At 39.3% G+C, this 20145-nt stretch overlaps 1 protein-coding gene across 1 annotated transcript in view; it reads right to left on the bottom strand.

Moving 5' to 3' along the window:
- Window positions 1-9657: 9657 nt before the first annotated feature.
- The window catches only part of LOC145465864 (nibrin-like), a 33818-nt gene continuing 23330 nt past the window's right edge, over window positions 9658-20145 (bottom strand). The window contains exons 11-18 of the mRNA XM_081449623.1: window positions 18705-18796; window positions 18078-18199; window positions 16885-17467; window positions 15755-15916; window positions 13893-14009; window positions 13756-13805; window positions 12482-12517; window positions 9658-11593 (exon numbers count right to left, since the gene is read on the bottom strand). Coding sequence (XP_081305749.1) covers window positions 11587-11593; window positions 12482-12517; window positions 13756-13805; window positions 13893-14009; window positions 15755-15916; window positions 16885-17467; window positions 18078-18199; window positions 18705-18796 — 1169 coding nt within the window. The 3' untranslated portion in view covers window positions 9658-11586. The remainder of the gene's footprint in view (window positions 11594-12481; window positions 12518-13755; window positions 13806-13892; window positions 14010-15754; window positions 15917-16884; window positions 17468-18077; window positions 18200-18704; window positions 18797-20145) is intronic.

Genomic DNA, 20145 nt, shown 5'->3' with positions numbered 1-20145 from the left:
TAAAAATTTACTTAAAATTAAGATATTACTTTAAAATGTGGCGACTTAATTTAGATTTGAAATCGGTCAGTGAAGATGCTTGTCTTAAGTCTAATAGGTAAGTTGTTCCACAACTGAGCTCCGCTGTACGAAAAGCTTCTCTTAAGATAATCAGGTCGAGGTTGTGGAAGAACTAATTTGCTTTCGGTATTCCTTAAACGATAAGCATTTACGCTGTCACGATATACGAATCTTGATCTGAGAAAACCAGGTGTCATACCATTTAATGTTTTATACATTAGGATAGACTTCCGTTCCAATCTTTGATAGTAGAGTCTTCGCCACCCTTGTGCCCGGAACAAATCATCCAAATTACTATCATAACCCTCAGACATTAGGGTGCGAGCTGTGCGATTTCGAAGCCTTTGCAGTTTTTCAGAAAGACCCTTGTTATAGTTACCACTCACTACATTGCAATAATCAAAATGTGGTTGAACAAGGATATTATAAACTTTAATTAAAACATTAAATGGAGTGAGATTCCGAATTCGTTTAATTGCACAAATGGTACAAGCTATCTTCTTAGAGATATTTTCAATATGACACTCCCAGTTTATATTTTCACCGACATAAACTCCAAGGGATTTAGCGGAGGTTACTTGTTCTACTGCGTTCTCGTTTATAGTAAGAGAGGCACTTTCCATAAATTGTGATAACTTCTGCCTTGGTGAAATAAGCATAAACTTAGTTTTTGTCAAATTTAGGGTAAAGTTGTTAGCAGACAGTCATTCGTACACATTGCTCAGGACGTGATTAAGAGGGTAATTTAGACATAAAAACGTTGCCGCAAAATGGATAATGCCGTTGTCAGTGAAACCTGTTGTCTTTCCGCCGAATATTTAATGTTCTTAGAGGTCGGAACCAGGGTGGGGAATTTAGTTAGCTTCCGCATTAGTCTGAGTGAGCAGCCAGTGGCCTATACGACACCTGGAACGATGGGCCAGAGAAGTTTGGCAAGGAATTCCTCTGGAGCAAATGAGGGTCTGGAGGGTATTCCATATAATGCACAATATGGGGAGACTCCGCTCAAAAAGCGAAAACGTAAGGATATAGGTAAAGAAAAGGGTAGGGACAACTGCCACTTAGTCCCTACCTTTTTCTTTACCTATATCCTTACGTTTTCATTTGCCACAAGATTGAAAACGGCACGCTTTCTGAGCGGAGTCTCCCCATATTGTGCATTCTATGGAGTACCCTCCAGGCCCTCACTTGCTCCAGGGGAATTCCTTGCAAGGGAAAGCCCTTTTGAAACATCTCGAACAGACGAACCTAATGACTTACTCATACAAGCACATTCCAGGGGCGGTGGCATCACTTTTGCCTAAAAAAATCTTTACTTTCTTTTCTCAGACACTTGTTTCACTTTTGCCGCATTAGACTTACATTCATTTTATGATCTATCGCACCATCCCTACCATAAATCAGATTAAAACGCTCCTACAATTTAAATTTAAAATCGTATATATCCAAAACAGACTTGACTTCGTGGCGTAATATAGCGCGTCTGACTCCAGATCAGAAGGCTGCGTGTTCGAATCACGTCGGGGTCAGCTTTCAATTTTTGCTATTATTTTGGTAAACATTTGCATTGAGATAAACGTAAAAGCAGTACTGAAAGACTTAAAAATAAACTACTCGTCAAAATAGATGGAAAATGCTGTTGTGTTGAAGGCTTCTGTCTTTCCCCACTGTATGCTCAATGTTTTTAGAGGTCGGAACCAGATGCAATAAGTTACTCAGGGAGCTTGCGTTCTCTTATGCTGAAAAGGCTACAGGTTTTAGGCCAGACGAAAAGATTGCTTTAGCCTTATATAATAGTTAACTTGAGAATTCTAGTTTTAACTTAATGAGGAACTACATATTTTGTTCAGGATAACACAACTATCATCCTACCTGGCGACACTCGAGTTACCGGCCGTTGGCGCCAAATTAGAAACTTGGAAACACAAAATGTTTCCTAATTTTTCACTCTTCACAGTCTGATATGGTTTTTGGAATTATAAATTCTTTTTCGTGAACATTTGATGCCGTCTCCGGTAAAAAAAAGTTACACGACTTCAATGTTTTTCCTGTTATCATACCTTGAATCTACGACAGTAGAGATTTCCCGCCTGCTTATACTGATTGTTTAAGGTGATTCCCTAGTAAAAGAACCCGCCATAGATTTCCGATGAAACTTGGTATGCTGTTGTTACAGGACAAGGAGATATTAAAAACGTAGTAAAAAGAGGGGATCACCGTGCTTGTTTTCAGTCACGCCACAATGCTGACAAAAACGGTTATTTAGGTGACTTTTGGTAATCTCCGTGCGCAACAAATAAGCTCGATTATTTGTCAATGCAGCGTGTTATCACACAGAGTTTGACTTTCTTTGATTGTTTGATTACGAATTTTTAACGCGCAACCAGTAAAGACACCCCATTGTAAGAGCCTTCTGACGCGTTAACAAGCACGGCGACCCCATTTTTTTATTGCGTTTTTTTAATGTTCATATCATGAATGTTAATTATGCCAAGTTGCAAAAAAAGTGATAGTAGAACAATATCAAGGGAATTATCTTAACTAAATTTATGGCTCCAATTGCAGAAGCGATCTTTTTACACAGTCGATGTGGGAATGCCACGTCAGATTTTCATTGACATTTACTCCAAGTGATTTCGCAGAGGAAACTTGTTCAATCGGAACATTATTAATGGAGAGTTCGAGTGTATCAGATAGAGTACTTAATCTTTGCCTGGAGCCGATCAATATAAATTCCGTTTTTGTAGCGTTCAAGGTAAGTCTGTTAGACACAAGCCATTTGCTTAGTTTTTCAAGGTCGTGAGATAGACTAGACTGAATCGGATGGAAATCAGAACCAGCGTAATTAATGTGGGTGTCATCAGCATGCATTCTAGGTATGCTAAATGATAGACAGTTAGGCGAATCGTTAATATAAATTCATTGAAATAAAAGAGGACCAATGATCGTTCCCTGTCCACTTAGCCTGTGTTATAGGGGAAGGCCAAAAAAAAAAAAACAGGCGGGCAGAGATAGCCGCGAGTGGTCTGAGAGGGAAAAATCACACCACGCAAGGCTCGCTTCGCTCGTCCCATTTTATTTTTTTTTTCGCGCTCGTCGGGAGCCTGTTCACGGACGGTGGAAACTCTCAGAACTCTCCCAGATTATCCAGGAGCCTCATGAATACAGACCGAGCTCCCGGACTCTCGCACAGGTCACCACTTTTATTTTCGGGGGATAATGTTTAAAATATTTACAGATGCATTTTTGTGGTTGAATCGGCAGAGTTCTCCTTTTATCGATGCTTTTGGGTTCGAGAAAGTTAAATTGGCGATGTTCTTACTTCCTTTTACGTGACACGTGATTGGTGAAAAAAATAGACCAATTTCGATATATTAAAATTCAGCCTAACACAATAGACCTCAGCATGAGGCTCTGGGGAATAAACCCCACAAACTCTGTAGTTATTCCCCAGAGCCTCGTGCTGGGGTCTGTTGTTTTAGGCTAATTTTAAAATATCGAAATTGGTCTACTCTCCATGATGCGTGATTTAATAGAAAAATTCAGCATTATGCGTAATTGGTACCCCCCCCCCCCCCTTTTGCTACCCTCGTAGTTAAGCCAAGCGCATTCCTCTATTTAATTTACCAAAATGTCGCGTTGTTCGTTTGCACAAACAAACTTCTTTGCGGTGTCTACAGTGTTCGATGTGTCCGTAATGGACTTACGACAGTGCAGCAGGAGGCAGTTGTTTACATGAAAAACAACAACAACAACAACAACAACAGCCCGAGAGGTACTCCCAGAAAAAGTGGGTGGGGGTGTGCGGCCCGCTACATAAAACCCTTACTCTATTTATGACCAAAATCTGCTATTTTATATTGATCAATATTTATGCACCAAATAAAGATACCAATATTGTCGACTTTTTAAAAGATTTAGGAACTATCCTGCAAAAAGAAAATTTGGCTAATGAAGAAAATATAATTCTTAATTGTCCTCTTAATCCGGTGCTCGATAAGAAAGGAGGTATACTTTTACCGAGAAAATTAGTAGTAGCAACCATCGATTGTTTACGTGCTGGCTTCGACCTTGTTGACATTTGGAGAGTAAAAAATCCTTCCACAAAAAGCTATACGTGGAGCCAAAACTCGTCGATGATTCTTTGCCGCTTAGACTTCTGGTCCTACTGGCTTATTTCGAATAATTTACAGCATTTGGTTACAACAACAGATATATCATTCCAGCCATTTAAAAAAACTGATCATGCGACCATTTCTATAGAGTTCAGTATCAGTGAAAAACATATCAAAGGTCCGGGCCATTGGAAAATGAATTGTTCGCTTTTGGTTGATGAAGACTATATTAGAGATGTAACAGCTAAAATGGCCGATAGAAGGTCGGACAACAGAAGCATCTGGGATTGGACTAGGTATAATATCAGAGCTCATGCAATCCAGCATTCGAAACGAAAAGCGATGGAAAGAAAAGAAAAAGAAATGAATCTTCAAAAGGAATTTGCTAAAGCTAAGCAATTATTTGATTCCGACCCTAATGCCAACAATGCAAACGCTCTTAATTCGGCTCAAGAAAAATAAGAACTTCTTTGTGAAGAAAAGCTTCTAGGTATCATCATTCGTGCGCGAGCGCGCTGGTGGGAACACAGCGAGAAGAGTAGAAAATATTTTCTTAATTTAGAAAAAAGAAACCATGTTAAAAGACATGTGCGGAAATTGAAAACTAGTGGCTCGATTATCACGGATCCCTTTAATATTCTTTCCGAACAAAAACGTTTTTATCAAGAATTATATACAAGCTTTTGGTTGCATGTAATGTGTAGACTGTAATGCGTAGATACGTACTCCGTGGACTGTTTTTTTTGTAACTGTAGTGTAAGTTTAATTGTTTTAATTGTTCGAGCAAATAAAAAAAAATACAAGCCAGATTAAGAATGCGGACAACACGCGAGCGACGGAATTTTTCTTGAATAATTTAAATCTTGAATAACTTAAATATTCCTAGCCTTACAGAACAACAAATGCTATCGTGCGAGGGCAAAATAACTTCAAAAGAATATGCCAAGATGCCAAGGCTCTGGATACCTTTCAATTCAACAAACCCCTAAGAAATGACGGAATTCCAATTGAATTTTACAAAACATTTTGGTCCCTCATTAGCGAGCCTTTCACTGATTAGGTGTGCAAATGAGTGTTTTGAAAAAGGTGAAATGTCAAGTTCCCAGAAATAAGCAGTAATTACTCTTATTGAAAAGAAAGGAAAAGGTCGCTCCTTTTTGGAAAATTGGAGACCAATTTCTCTTGGTAATGTCGACGCGAAAATTATGTCTAAGGTTTTAGCGACTAGGATAAAAAATGTTCTACCAGATATTATCTATCATAACCATCGCTATATAGGAGAAACTGTACGATCGATCTTTGATTTAATGGATTTTACTCTTAAAGAAAACATCCCAGGTCTAATGATTTTTATAGACTTTCATAAAGCATTCGACAGTGTTGAGTGGAATTATTCTGTTACCTGCCTGGGGGCATTTCGTTTTGGTCCTGACTTCATCAGATGGGTTAAGACACTGTACAAGAATATTCAAAGTTGTGTTATTAATAACGGTCTTACAACAGGTTATTTTGCGTTGGAACGAGGAGAAAGACAGGCTGATCCCTCGTCTCCTTATTTATTCGTGGTTGTAGTTGAAACTCTTGCTATAGCAATTCGACAAAACACAGCGATAAAAGGTATCTCAATTGGTAAAGAGGAAACAAAGCTTCTCCAATACGCGGATGATATGACAGCAATTCTATCAGACAGAGATTGGGCGCGTGCCCTTTTCAACCCCCTAAATGTTTTCAGGAAAATGTCAGGTCTTAAGATAAATACATCTAAAACTTAAGGAATGTGGGTTGGTTCCTTAAGAAATAACCAGTCAAAACCCTTTGGTATTAAATGGAGCTGCGAACCAATCAAAGCCCTTGGGGTCTATTATTCCTATGATACTAAATTACTGCACGAAAAGAATTTTATCGAGAGGTTGGACAGCGTCAAAAAACTTGTAAATGTCTGGTCTTCAAGAGGTCTTTCTATTTATGGGAAAGTGACAATTATAAAGTCTTTAATTATTCCTAAATTTGTTTATATTTTGTCACTTCTGCCCGCTCCAAAGCAAATCGTCCAAGAGTTGAACCGAATATTATTTAAATTTCTACGGAAAGGAACGGATAAAGTAACAAGACTGTCCACGATAAATGAATACGAGAATGACGGATTAAAAATGACCGATCTTGAAAGTATAGTTAAATCGTTACGGCTAGCCTGGCTGAAAAGAATCTTTGGAGAGAATGGCGGTGTTTGGAAAAGCTACCCACGAGTTTCATTGAAGTGTTACGAGGTCTCTTTTTATTTTATTGCAATTACGATATTACAGACCATCATGTTCCTTCCCTTTTTTATTCTGAGTTACTTCAGTGGTGGTCAGAATTCCGAGACGGTTACGATACTAAACAAGAATGGCAACATATAGTGTGGAACAACAAAGAGATACAAATAAACAATAAGCCCATCTTCTATGGAACTCTTTTTGAAAACGGCATAATTTATGTAAACGATCTTTTATTTGAAACAGATACCGCAAATTCTTTTAAGACTATTTCAGCAAAATAAGCAAAACTAACTTTTTAACTTTGGCAGGACTTCGTCACTCCGCACCATTAAACCTAAAAACCAAGGAAAGCACTCCCTCCGAAATGTTTTTATTGGTAGCGATAAATAACAAAGACTTTGATGTGTTATTAAAAAAGAAATCTAAGGACTACTAGACATTAATAAAAAGCTCAAAAGCGCAGCTCCCAAACAATTCTCAACATCTGAGACAAACTTTTGATTTATCAGAAGGTCATCTGACAAAGGTCTTCTGGCTACCGCATAAGGTGTCCTTTGAACCATACATAAATGCGTTTCAATAGTCCTTAATTCGATACTATTTACTAATACAAGGTTACATCTCAGAGGATAACTGTTCGTTCTGTAATTCAGAACCAGAAACCCTTCACCATCTCCTTTTTCATTGTAGCCTTGTGCAACGTTTTTGGAAAGATTTTGAATACTTCTTCTACCAACTGACAAGAGAATTCGTCCACCTTACTTTGCAAGATGTCATGATTGGCACTATTTACCCAAATTACACTTAACTGAACTATTTGATACTAGTCGCTAAATTATATATATGAGATTGCAGAAGAAATCTGATTCCTTCTATGATAAACGCCTTTAAACTAAAGGCGAAAGTTAAGTATGAAATAGAAAAGTTTATATGTGTTAAAACTAATAACATGGACAAATTTAACAAGAAGTGGGATTTGTGCATGGGCTCTGTACCTTAATTTGCAATGTGTTTATAAGTGTACTTCAGGTGTACTTATACCATGTTTTTTAGAACTGTACTGACTGTAATGTAACTTTTGGGTAATATGTAGATAGGCATTAGACCAGTATTGTAATGAAGTGTAAGTAAATGTGGTACTGTAAGTAGAGTATGTAGTTGTTTTAGAATTGTAATTAATGTGCGTATATGTATTGTAAATATTATAAGTGTGTGGCAATAAAAAAAAAAAAAAGAAAAAAAAAAATTAGACACCCTTTTTATGGCCGTTGCGGCTGGCACAGCTACTCTAAACATAATTTGTGAAGGGCTTTTGGTGATGGTCTTATCGATAATGATGAAAAAGTAGCTTCTTTTAAAGAACATACTTAATTCAAGACCAGAGTGAAAAAAAAACACACCCTATTTCTGACCAAAATGGCCAAAATCGATCCCCTATGACCAAGATGACTGAAAAACCACATCCTTTGGGGCCGCACATACCTATATTGCCCATATAAGGGCAAGGTTTGTTTGTATCAACTATGATTACACAAGTGCCATTGTCTTTTAAAATGATTTTAAAAAGCTTGCCTTTGACTGAAAGTGTTAAATAGAGTTGACAAGAATAAATGCTTAACAAGGTCGACAAAGGATTTGGTGGGGGAGCATGCGTGGCGTTTGCGTGTGGTGGCACGACTTTGAAGCAGGAGTCCACTTCGTCAAGTTTTGGGAATTTTTTCATCAATATTCCAACATCTTGGCGTATGAACCTCGAGTAATGGTACCTTACACAAACTTATGGTAAACAACGGCCGAAAACATAAAAGAGCAGACCGTGGGTCGACCGAAGAAGACCTTACAACGCCAAAGCGAGCCAACATGGCGGCGATCGAAGGTGGAGAGAAAGAAGACTCTTCAACAGAAGCACCTCTGGAAATATGTCAAGAACCTAGCCTCGGTGACCTCAGAGAAATGCTGGTAGATATTCAAATTACTGTCAACAACATTTTGCTTGGAAACAAGAGAATCAGTGGTGAGGCAATGGAGCTTAAAACTATCGTACAAAAACAGAAAGCTGAGTTATCTGCCATCAAGGAGGCTTTAGATCTAACTACAAAACAGTGTGCGAACTTTGAAAAAGAACTGGCCGCCGCTAGAGATCAATTAGCCGGACAGGAAGAGGAAATAGTGGAATTGTATGACCTGCAAGATCGCCTGGAACAATGCACTAGAAAGAATTCGCTCGAGTTTCATGGAATCCCTGAGAGAGCTTACTCTTCGCCAGAGGAGGTTATATTAAAAATTTCAGAGGCGTTGGAGGTCCCTGCTGTGGTCCCTCAGGATATCGAAATCTCTCATGAGCTCAACAACAAGGGCAACAAGGCTATAATCGCGAAATTTATCAGCCATAAAGTTAAGTCAAATCTGTTTCGTGCACGAACTAAACTGAAAAGCATCAAGATGACCGATCTTTTCCCTGGTTCTTCTTACGCGACAACAACAGAAGCTAACAGGATCTCTATCAATGAAAATCTAACCTCGTATCGCGGGAGAATCATGAAGAATGAAGAAAGCAAATGAGAAATGCAGAGATGGTGAGTTACTCAATGTCTGGTCACTTGACGGAACCATGTTTGTAAAAACTTCAACAGATGGTAGGCCAATCAAGATTAGTGAACTCGAAGATCTAGACCACCTCTAAATAAGTCGCCAAGAAAATATCCCTTACCTGGGGAGAGGGCGGTGCAGGTTGATTCGAAAGGAGAAAACTCTGAAACTATTTTTTTTTTAAGAGTTACACTTGTATTACTTGTAATTTGTTGTGGACCACTCGGCTGCGCCTTGTGAGCCCACAACATTTTGACCACTGTGATGACGTATACCGTTGTCGATAAGAGTACAGACAACGCTAAACCACATTCGATTTGTTTTTTACCACAATGTCAACGTGACTGAGAAAATGTTTTTTTCTTTTCAGAGCGTGACCAAGAGCGTGACACATTGACGCGCACAGCGTTGCCTGGACTCTTATCGACAACGGCAAATTAGCCAATCAGATTGCGAGATTAGTAGCAATTGTGGTAAAACGTTGTTTGTAATTCGTGGACATCATTCAAGTCCAGAAATATTTTTTTCACGCCTAATTTGCCGTTGCTTTAATCATCATTACAACTGTGGTGTTCACATCTTCATTTTATTTGCATAAACGATCGCTTTTGATGGTTTCATTCAATTTCTCAAACTCATTAATTGTTCATGCAGCTCTTACCCAACCAGAGCATCTTATTCTGGTCAGGTGGATGGGTTTGAAAACCCAATGAAAAACGAGTTGAAAACCACGGCGTGTTTGGAAATAATTTCAAACACGGATGCAAATTTCCTTAATCTCCATATTGATAAAGCAAGAAAAACACATGACGATAAACAACTTTACTTAACAAACTTGAAACCTAAATCATTTACTGCTGAAGTTAAATGTAACGGTACAGTTATTAAACTCCCCAAAACAGAAAGGGCCATTCTTTTTCTAAATAAAAATCCTCGCTCAATGGTGGCGACCTCGTCTTTTGGTTCGTTTTCAACCTTGCTGTACACTTCCGACCTAAAATGGTACTAACGTTAGAAATTCCCAGTTCTAAGGCGTACTTATTTACTATCTACCCCTGCATTTAACAGACCAGACGCACACGTTACCTCGGAATAGCGCTGGCCACACACTTTTCCTCTTCTTCGCGAGTTTTAGGAGGTCTAAATCTGCACTCTGCAATTTGCTTTGCGAAGCAACGTGTTCGTTCAGAACTGACAAACAGCTAGGTACATGTAACGTGACATTGATAGATATTCAAAAATTGTCACAGAGCAGCAGGTGATAGAATCACATTTTCACGTCTCAAATATAATATTTGATAAATAATCGCAGTTAGGTGTCCCCAATTAGTATACATTGTATGCTAGCGACTTCGACACGTTAATAAAGTTCTTATCTTATCTTATCTTTGAATTGAGAAAACTTATTCAAATGATAATTTAAACTAATTTTCTTTGTTGGAGAAGTAATTTCAAAAACTCGTGCTTCGGGTTTCATCAGGTTTCCAAACGCTCAAAAACAATAAAACCACTCGGCCTGCGTCCTCGTGGTTTCAAATGCTTCTCGCGTTTGGAAACCTGATGAAACCCTCGCACTCGTTTTTGAAATAGTACTTCAAAAGACTTCTGGAATGTTTACTTTCACATCAATTCTTTTTTGGGCTGCACAATAGTCCTTGCTTCACAGGCATTGTCTCATGATGTTATAAATGAATAAAGATGGTGAATTTTCACATTGTCTCTTATTTGTTGCATGTTAAGGGCACTTTTTATCTCACACCCCGCTATTATGGACACTAAACGACGTCCCCGAGCATGTCCGCTATAATGATAGTTAATCAGCAGAGTTGATCACGCTAAATCATTAGGTCTGATTATCGACGATCGGCTTTCCTGATCTAATCATGTTAACGAAATGAGTAAGAGGGTATCTTCGGCAAAAGGTGTCCTGAGGCGTATTAGGGGCCCGTTTCTCGAAAGCCCCGGAAACTTTTCGGGCCCGGAAAGCCATAGCAAAATCTCGAACCTTACGATTACAGAGCTGTTTTATTCACGTATTCTTAATATGAACAGAGGTTCCCTTCATACAAGAAGTTTCAGGCGTATACACTACTCCGTTTGTAGATACAGATGAACTAAAAATGGCTTTACGGGCCCGAAAAGTTTCCGGGGCTTTCGAGAAACGGGGCCCAGGTCCCCCATCTCCCAATCTACCGCGGTACTAATTTATAACGTCTTAATCTAACCTCACTTAGATAACTGTGGCCCCGTCTGGGATATGGCTTAGTAATCGAGTAACGAAAATTACTCAACTGTGCAGCCAGAGTAATTTTAAAGGCCAATTATGAAACTAACTCAAGCTTGATTCGCGAAATACTTAATGGGACAAACTAGTACTAAGAAGAACGAAACAAAAAGCAATAATGATGTTTAAATCCTTTAACGGGTTAGCTCCAGTGTACTTGCGGGATCTACGAAGCACAGACTACGATTTGCGTAATTCTTTCGGTACATTGTCATTACCCAGGCCACGTACTAATGATTTGAAACGTAGTTTCAGTCACAGCGATGCTTTATTGTGGAATTCATTGCCTGAAAACATCAGAAAGATTAAATCAATTGCGAAATTCAAGACGCAAATCAATCATGTAATTGAGTCATCGGATTCTCACTCGGCAATCTTGTAAAACAGCATATTTTTAATTAATGTAATATTTGTATTTAGATTAGTGTACTATTGTACTTTGATTGATTGATTGAACCGGTCCACGTAGCACCCCTGGCATCACCTAGCCTCAATAGGACGCAGTTCCCACAGTAATGAGTAACTGAACTCATGCACCGTTCATCATGAGGGAAAACCTCGTCGAAAGGTTGCCGTAAAAGCTGAAATCAAATTCCTCGCTAATCCTCGGTTGGTTAATCATGCTTGAACAACTCGGCCCAGCCATGGTTAACTATGGTCCAACTGACCTTAAAGTAACCGTTATCTCTTTGACTTAATGGCTAATATTGGATAAGAAAATATATCTCAAACCTGACTTAGCACACAGCAATAAAGATATAGTTTTATTTGCTTCATATAACAATAACTAAACTCAGTGAGTTGTGATAATTATCTTCAGAGACGCTTTTATGCTAGAGATTTGTAACTAAATTAACGCTTACATAATCGGTAACAAAAGAAAAAATACTTTTTGGTGTCTGATGATCAATTACAATAATCCAGTTGAAAACTGAACCAAGTTGATGTTTTTTAGGTTAGCAGACTTGTGATGTGCTCATTTTTTTAAGGTAATTCCCCTGAAATAAAACTACCAAGAGATTTTTGTTTAAAATGACTGGAAAAAAATTTGGGGTGCCCGAGCTCGTTAGTGAGCTATAGCCATTTTTCAACTGACAGAACTCAATACCAAGGCAAATCCGCCATGTTTTCAATGAGCGCGTGCACGAACGCGCGATGCAAATGTGAGGAATCACCTTAATCTCCTAGGTTTGGCGGGCCTTTCTTCCCATCTGCAAAGGAATTGGAGAACATGGATTGGATTTCCTATTCTAAATGAAGAAACTACAGAGAGAATCCAGTCCGAGTTACGACCAGCAGGTTACCTTGTTATTACAGTCGAACCCTTATTAAATGGCCACCTATTAAACGGCCACCAATATTAGGCGACCAGCAATCGAAGTCCCAATGATGGCTTTTCTATAGTTTCTACCTCTATTAAGCGGCCACAATCCATTACCCCGAGGGTGGCCGTTTAATAGGGGTTCGACTGTAATTCGATAGCCTGCAGAATAGGCGGATTAGCGGGGCAGAGAGAGAAACGCGATACACGATGGCGGAGCGCGACCACGAGCGCCAAGCGCGAGACCAAAAGATTTTTTTTCGTCTCGCGCTTCGCACTGGTGTATCGCGTTTCGCTCTGTGTCCCGCTAATCCGCCTGTTCTGCAGGCAATTAATTCGACTAAAACAAAACTGAGCTCATAAAAAATTGCTTCTTTTGGCCTTAAAATGGACAGAAGAAACACCAAACAATGTTTTAGCACGGAAGAGGAACATCATGGGGAAGAGAGTCCTAGAAAGTTTGCTGGTGAGAATACCTGAATAATTTTTCTTTCCTTCGATGGCTGCAAAGACATAACGATCAAAGCGCCTTCAAATGCGCCTTCAACTGTGTCTTGAATACAGGTTGCTTTTCGGTTGCCTTTAGTACTTAAGAAAACAATATGGTTGTCCACAGTATTAATTCGAAGCGGGATTCGATTTTTAAAGGACTGGTAAAGCTACGGCTAACAAAATGACTGGAAAGCCGTCGGCAAAAATACTATTCAAATTACGCTTTAGCGTGAATAATTGGCAATTATTCCCCGCAGTGGAGGTGGCAATTGGTGGACATTACACCCCAGGGGCATCCCACCAGTCACATAAGGATATAGGCATTATAGCATGTATCTCTAGGCACTCGCGAGACACCCCTGGGGCATCCCACCAGTCACGTAAGGATATAGGCATTATAGCATGTATCTCTAGGCACTCGCGAGACACCTCTGGGGCATCCCACCAGTCCCGTAAGGATATAGGCATTATAGCATGTATCTCTAGGCACTCACGAGACACCCCTGGGGCATCCCACCAGTCACGTAAGGATATAGGCATTATAGCATGTATCTCTAGGCACTCACGAGACAGGCGCAAATGCTAGCATAACGTTACTATGGATTCCACCTGGCTTGTCATCGTTCCTTCTTTTACCTGAACAGTTCCTCAGCAAGTCGTTCTTCCCTTTGACGTTCAACATCAGCCTAGAAAAAAATCAGTCATTACTCAATACAACTAAGTGGGAGATCTAGAACTACTTTACAAATCGACTTTACAATTTGATGTCTTACCTCCCTCGCCTCCAAGAACCACTCGTCCTTGTCTAACCGCTCAGTACACTGGTATATAGCCAAATCACTGCCACCAATAATGCGCGGAAGGCCAATACAGGAACCTGGGTAGGTTTGCTTCAAAGACAAACAAAACACATCTGTTTTACTACTTTGTTGACTACAGTCACTACCATCTGCTTGTAGGGAGCTTAGGCAAACAACGACGACAGCAAAGGAAACATCGCCAAATAAGGTTTAATTGGTAGTAAAGTTGTGCACGTGCGTTTTAAATCTGAGTACATATCTTAGAAGCCGCCTGCAAATCATCATAAAATGACCAAGTGTTGCTCCCTGGTGACATAGTTGAACAATGAGGAAATAACTCAGCAAATTTAACTTAAGTACGAGATTTAATTTCTTTAGTTTACACATTTAGATTCAAAAGCACCTTGAAATATACGTTTTAAGTGCAGAGTGCACTATTGGGATGGTTTTGGGGGCTGCCTGCCACTAAGGCACTAAGGCCTTATGGTCCTCTGGCGTAAGGTATAAACGTTGATGTTGGTTTAATTAATTAATTTCAATTCATTAATTAGTCTCGAGGCAAGGAAGTGGTGGGGGTGAGGAGGGAAAGTACATGTGTACCCTACGTAAAACATATTTCATCTACGTCAGTTTGGTGTGAACATCGCAAAGCTAAATATTTGTTTCAAGTAAGCCCTTGCTCTCCTTGTGGTACTATTCTCTTTAGAACAAAACCAATTTGGTCTGAACGCATGCGCAAATTAACCAGCGTTCGGTAGAGGATACATTGCATACGGGATCACACACAAATGTTGAGTGGTTTTCCTTATGGTAGAACCTAACATGTAAGACGCATGCGTTCTAGCATCGTTAGTGTTATATACTATGTTTCCACGCGGTTTTTCATTTGTCATGTCATGTGACTAAGGACGGTAGTTATTTTATAGGTAGCGCCAATTGTCTCTTTTAGTGCAAAAGTAAAACGTATCTTTTAGAATTACCCACAGGTCGGTTCAACGAAGGTGGCAACAGAAAAAGAAAGTGGTATTCCGTGACTATCTGATAATTAAATTAGTTGTTTTTCATCGGTGATAAGAAAATTTGCGTTTTGAGAAAAAACAAAATCGTTTCTCTTCCATTTCTTCGTCAGATATTTAACTTTCTTTCATTTTCCCCATCTTCCGTGTGTTTTGGGGAAAACAAGGGTTTCATGTTACATACCTTTGCGAGGAAAACAAAAGTATAAAGTTACAAATTTGGGGCGTAGAGCTAAATTTTCACGTTTGTTCAACGTATTATTGAATTTAAAATGAGCAAAAATCATCGTGAAACACCAGAGTAAAATTTAAAACCTGTCGTGACAAACAGCAATTGTACGTAATTTTTGGACCTTGAATGAAAATACAACCTTGAAACATACACACTGCTAAGGGGAAAAGCCCTAGCAGACTGCCGACGTAAATACCAACCCGAAGTGAATCGTGCAGGTGTAAGTACTTAAGGGACTAACGTGCCAGAGCTACCAACTGCACTCTGCACTATCTGAAATTGTCTCACTAGTTGTAGTACTTCTCTGCGCTGATCTGTCTAAGATAACTATTGACACCGTCTTTCGGTTCGTTAATATCATCAGGAATGACTGTGGTGCATTTATCTACTGATTTATTGGACGTTATAGGACTGGAAGTTCACTTATTCCCTGACCATATTAGTGTGTTTGCAAGGGACGTAAAGTACCAATATCTACGGCGTCAGTTATTATAAGACCCAACGCCTTGTTCTACAAACATCGTTCAATCCAGTAGCAAAAGTCAGACAGATGAAGTAGAAGATAACAAGGAACCTTTGGTACAAACCTTCTTAAATTTCTTAAAGTTCTTGGTTGTAGTACTGTGTCGTGTTTTTTCTAACGTGGGAGTGGTAGTAACTGTGCGAACTACAAGTGACATGTGGTCAACTACCACCAAGTTACTTGGTAAATGTGCGTCTTCATCCTCATACAGACACTTGCTGCTCAGCTAGTAAAGAAAACAAATTATCAATCAGTTATATATGCACCTGCCCAGGCTGCTTACTTTGCTCATATTGACTGTAATTTGATCACAAATGACAGACATGACACAACAATGCACCAGTTACAATAACAACAAGTCAAAAGGAGAATCCAAAAGCAGGAAATACATTTACTCTACTACCCGCTGCTTATAATCTAAAAACTAGCGTGAACAATACCAAAGTGTCCCAGTATCCTCTACTTTTAGTTTGATTGTTACCTGCCATCAAGATCAAAACGGACTTATCAGAAGATAACGATTTCCGTTTTAATAACGCCAACATATACAAAAAAGATCCACTTTCAGAAGCGATGCAAAATTATGAAAACTTAGTTTCATAATCACACACATTGCAGTGCTAATTACACGTGTATGTATAGCTCAGATAGAAGCAACGACCTCAAATACAGTCGATCAAGAATATAAATTAATAAACCGTTACATGCAGGAATGAACATCAAAGGCCGTATTCGACTGGAAAGTGTTATCGGGACGAGAACACCTGTACTGCACCCTCCTCCTGTAACGTGTCCCCCCTCCCCCCTCTTCCGTAACATGTCTTCTTAGTCTTATTTATTCTTATATTCGGAAATTATCTACGAAAGGATTAAACGCTAAAATGTTAAAGCGATCTGGTTGTTATGCTACAGTGTCCTAGGCTTGGCACTGCACGCAACGCCTAATCTATAGTCTGAATTCACCACTGACACCAGGATCACTGTTTCATCAACGGATACAAGCCTTCAGCTACAAATTTTCCGCAAACTTCATAATCTATCGGTACTAAGACTGCTGAGTACACATGTTCAGCCCTGGCTAAATGTCAAGTACATGTCCAGTTAATAGAGGGCCAATGATACGACAAGAAATGTACCACGTGAATGATATCGACCAACTGGTAATACATCATAAAATAAACACTGTGTCCAAACCTTTCTGGGGATCTTTGAACACAGAAACCCTTGAGGAACATGTAAGTCGTTTGACAGCTCAGCTGCATCTTGGTGATCACTTGGTGTAGCTGAGTGAAGTGATTGTGATACGGCCTGCCGCTCATGACCGTTATCTTGATCTGTTAGTGGAGTGTCCCCTTGTGACGATCGACAGGCATGTCTTACAAGGAGCGAGGATAACCTGCTTTGTTCATCTGCTTTCTCTTCTTTCCCTTGACAACCATATGCTTCGCCCATGACCATTACGCTGTTTTCGTTGACGTCTAGACTTTCAGCAACATTTTCCACTTTGCTCACCAGCTGTTTTTTACATTCTAGTGGTTCTAAATCACAGTTACTTGAAGAGTCATGGTTCGTCTCCAAACTGTCTGCAACAATGCTGTCAGCTAGTTCTAAGTTAAGGTTTCCTTGTATCGTGTTTTCAGGTTTGCTTTCATCCACTGATTCAGTTACCAAAGTTATTTCTGCAGTTTCTATGTCCAGTATTTTCCTTTTCTTTGTTGAAGACACACTCTGATTGTCAGGAATTGACTTATCAGCAACACTGTCAGTGCTGCTGCATCTATAGTAGATACAATTTTAAATATGTCAGCACCCTAACTGTGCACCATCTTATTTGAAGCTTGAGCTGTGTTGACAAAGTGACGCTGAAGCCAAAAAACAATGGCAAACTTTATTGTGAAAAAAAAAAAGAAAAAAAGAGAGCGGATCAAATGATAAAACAACTATTGAACTAATATCATGATCTGTCAGTATAGTTTCTCTGGAGTTTATTCTGGATCAACCAATGGACATATTATGTTAAGTATTTATACAATGATAAACAACGGAATTTAAACAAAAAACATCAACTCTTTTAAACTTATGAATTTCGCGCTGAGTAGTGAACAAGTTAATGAGACAGCTTGAGATATGTCCAGAAATGCATCCAATAAGGAAAATAACGTATTTTTTTTACACGAAACTGACGGATTTGACGAAATCTGGGAAAATGACAAAATCACACGATTAAAGACATGACTTGCTTAGAACTAAGAAGGCCCCCAGAAAGTTGACGAATATGGCAAAGACGACGAATTTGGCGAAAATGACAAATTTGACTTTATCTCGCCAAATCTATTGACAAAATTATACGAGTGAATGTGGCGAGAACATTGTTCAATCCTGTATACCTTTTTCCAACATACGCTGCGTTCATGGATTTGTAGATGTTTGAGCTAGCCAAGCCTTCTGCACATGTGCCTTGCGTTCTGTCATCTTTACAATGCCTCACAGGGATGGGCGGTTTTTTGAACTGAGGAACAAACAATATTTTAATCTGCAACTTCACGGAAGCTTCACGAGAAGACATGCCGAAGCGTAACCCTAAAGCCTATTTTTCATCCCTGGCCATTCAAGTCTTTGTAAACGTGGACATAGTTGTTTAGCATTTAAAATGACAGACGGATAAAATAACAATGTGAACGAGGGTTTCAGATATCTTTACTGCTATCATCCTTTGTGCTGTCAACCTGTGACTTGACATAAGCCCTTAACAAATGGTCACATGACGAACCATATGCTTACCCTGCTGAGGCCATCAACCAGAAAAACATGTCACTCAAGTGTTCGTGGAAATCACACCACAAAATAAGCAGAGTATTATCTGCTCACATGACATCAGTAAGCCAGTGACTAGGGCTAACTCAGTGGGTGTCACTGTGACATCACGCGTTTTACTTCCTCATCGTAAGGCTGCACTTGTGGCCATTAGCATGTAAGCACAAATAATCACTAGAAGAGCGAGACATATCAATTACCTGAACTGTCAACTGTTGTGAGCAAGCCCTTTGCGAAATTATATCTGCAGCTTGAAAGGACTGGCTAACAAGATTCTGTGTTAAAGGTGGTACTAAGGTAAAAGAAATGAGCGTTCAGTTAAGATCACACACCACACCTAAACCTCACACATGTACTAAAATTTACAGGTTATAAGCCGAAGGCATTTTTGCAACTGAAATTCCTGTTATCAAGTAAGGAAGGCATAACATGATGATAAAGAGTTTAGCTGCTGGTGATTTAGTCATGTGCATGTCAAGGGAACAAGAAACACCTCGAGGGATAGTTAACAATCAGACCCGTAGCCCCCAAGGGCTACGGGTCAATAGCCCATGAGGCGAAGCCGAATAGGCTATTGACCCTCGGGGGCGAAGGGTCTGATTGTTTTAGTATCACCCAACTAGTCAGACAGAAAAGGCAATAATAAAGTTAGCAAATGCAAGTTGAAGAAATATTTATTTGGGAATAAAACGAAAGAAAGCGTCACGCTCGATTGCGCCAATTTCGCTACTCGAGGACTACTACTAATAGTCCTCTAGTAGCGTGGCTAATTAAAATGCAGGATTTGTATTAGCCCACTAGTTGGGTGATACAACTGTTCAGAAATAGTGGACTAATGCAGATTCAGCATTTTAATTGGCTACGCTACTAAAGGACTATTAGTAATAGTCCTCGAGTAGCAAAATTGGCACAATCGAGGGTGACGCTTTCTTTCGTTTTATGTCCAAATAAGTATTTCTTCAACTTGCATTTGCTAACTTTATTATTGCCTTTTCTGTCTGACTAGTTGGGTGATACTAAAACAATTAGACCTTTCGCCCTCAAGGGCCACGGGTCAATAGACCGTTCGGGCTACGGGTCTAATTGTTAATTATTACAGTGGAGTCTGTGGTCAAATATTATTTTGTTCAAAAAGGCATACAAACGAGGCGGATGGGCCAATACAAACCAGAATTGACCCTTTCGTTTCGTTTGTATGTCAAACTGCTGATAACTGTACTAAGAGCTATTGAAGTGCCAAAAGGACAATTTCGATATATTAAAATTCAGCGTAAAACAATAGACCTCAGTACAAGGCTCTTGGGAATAACTACAGAGTTTGTGAGGTTTATTCCCCAGAGCCTCGTGCTGAGGTCTATCATGTTAGGCTGAATTTTAATATATCGAAATTGGTCAATAGAAAACCATTTATTTATTTGATAATTTTATTCATGTGTGCATTCCAGTCCATTCATCAATCTATTCATCCATCCACCCATCCGTTTGTCCGCCCGTTCATTCATTTTAACAACCATACGATCAGTTTCTAACAACTAGTAATGAAAACAAAAAACAGCTCTGGCAGTGACACTGGATAATCTAGAAATTATCCAATTGCTGTTCTGCCACATTACAATGACAAAAATCACAAACCAAACAAAA

Source organism: Orbicella franksi, chromosome 13 (assembly GCF_964199315.1).
Source record: "Orbicella franksi chromosome 13, jaOrbFran1.1, whole genome shotgun sequence".
NCBI lineage: Eukaryota > Metazoa > Cnidaria > Anthozoa > Scleractinia > Merulinidae > Orbicella > Orbicella franksi.
The sequence above is the reverse complement of the archived record's forward strand: the minus strand, read 5'-3'. Positions and strand labels throughout refer to the sequence as shown.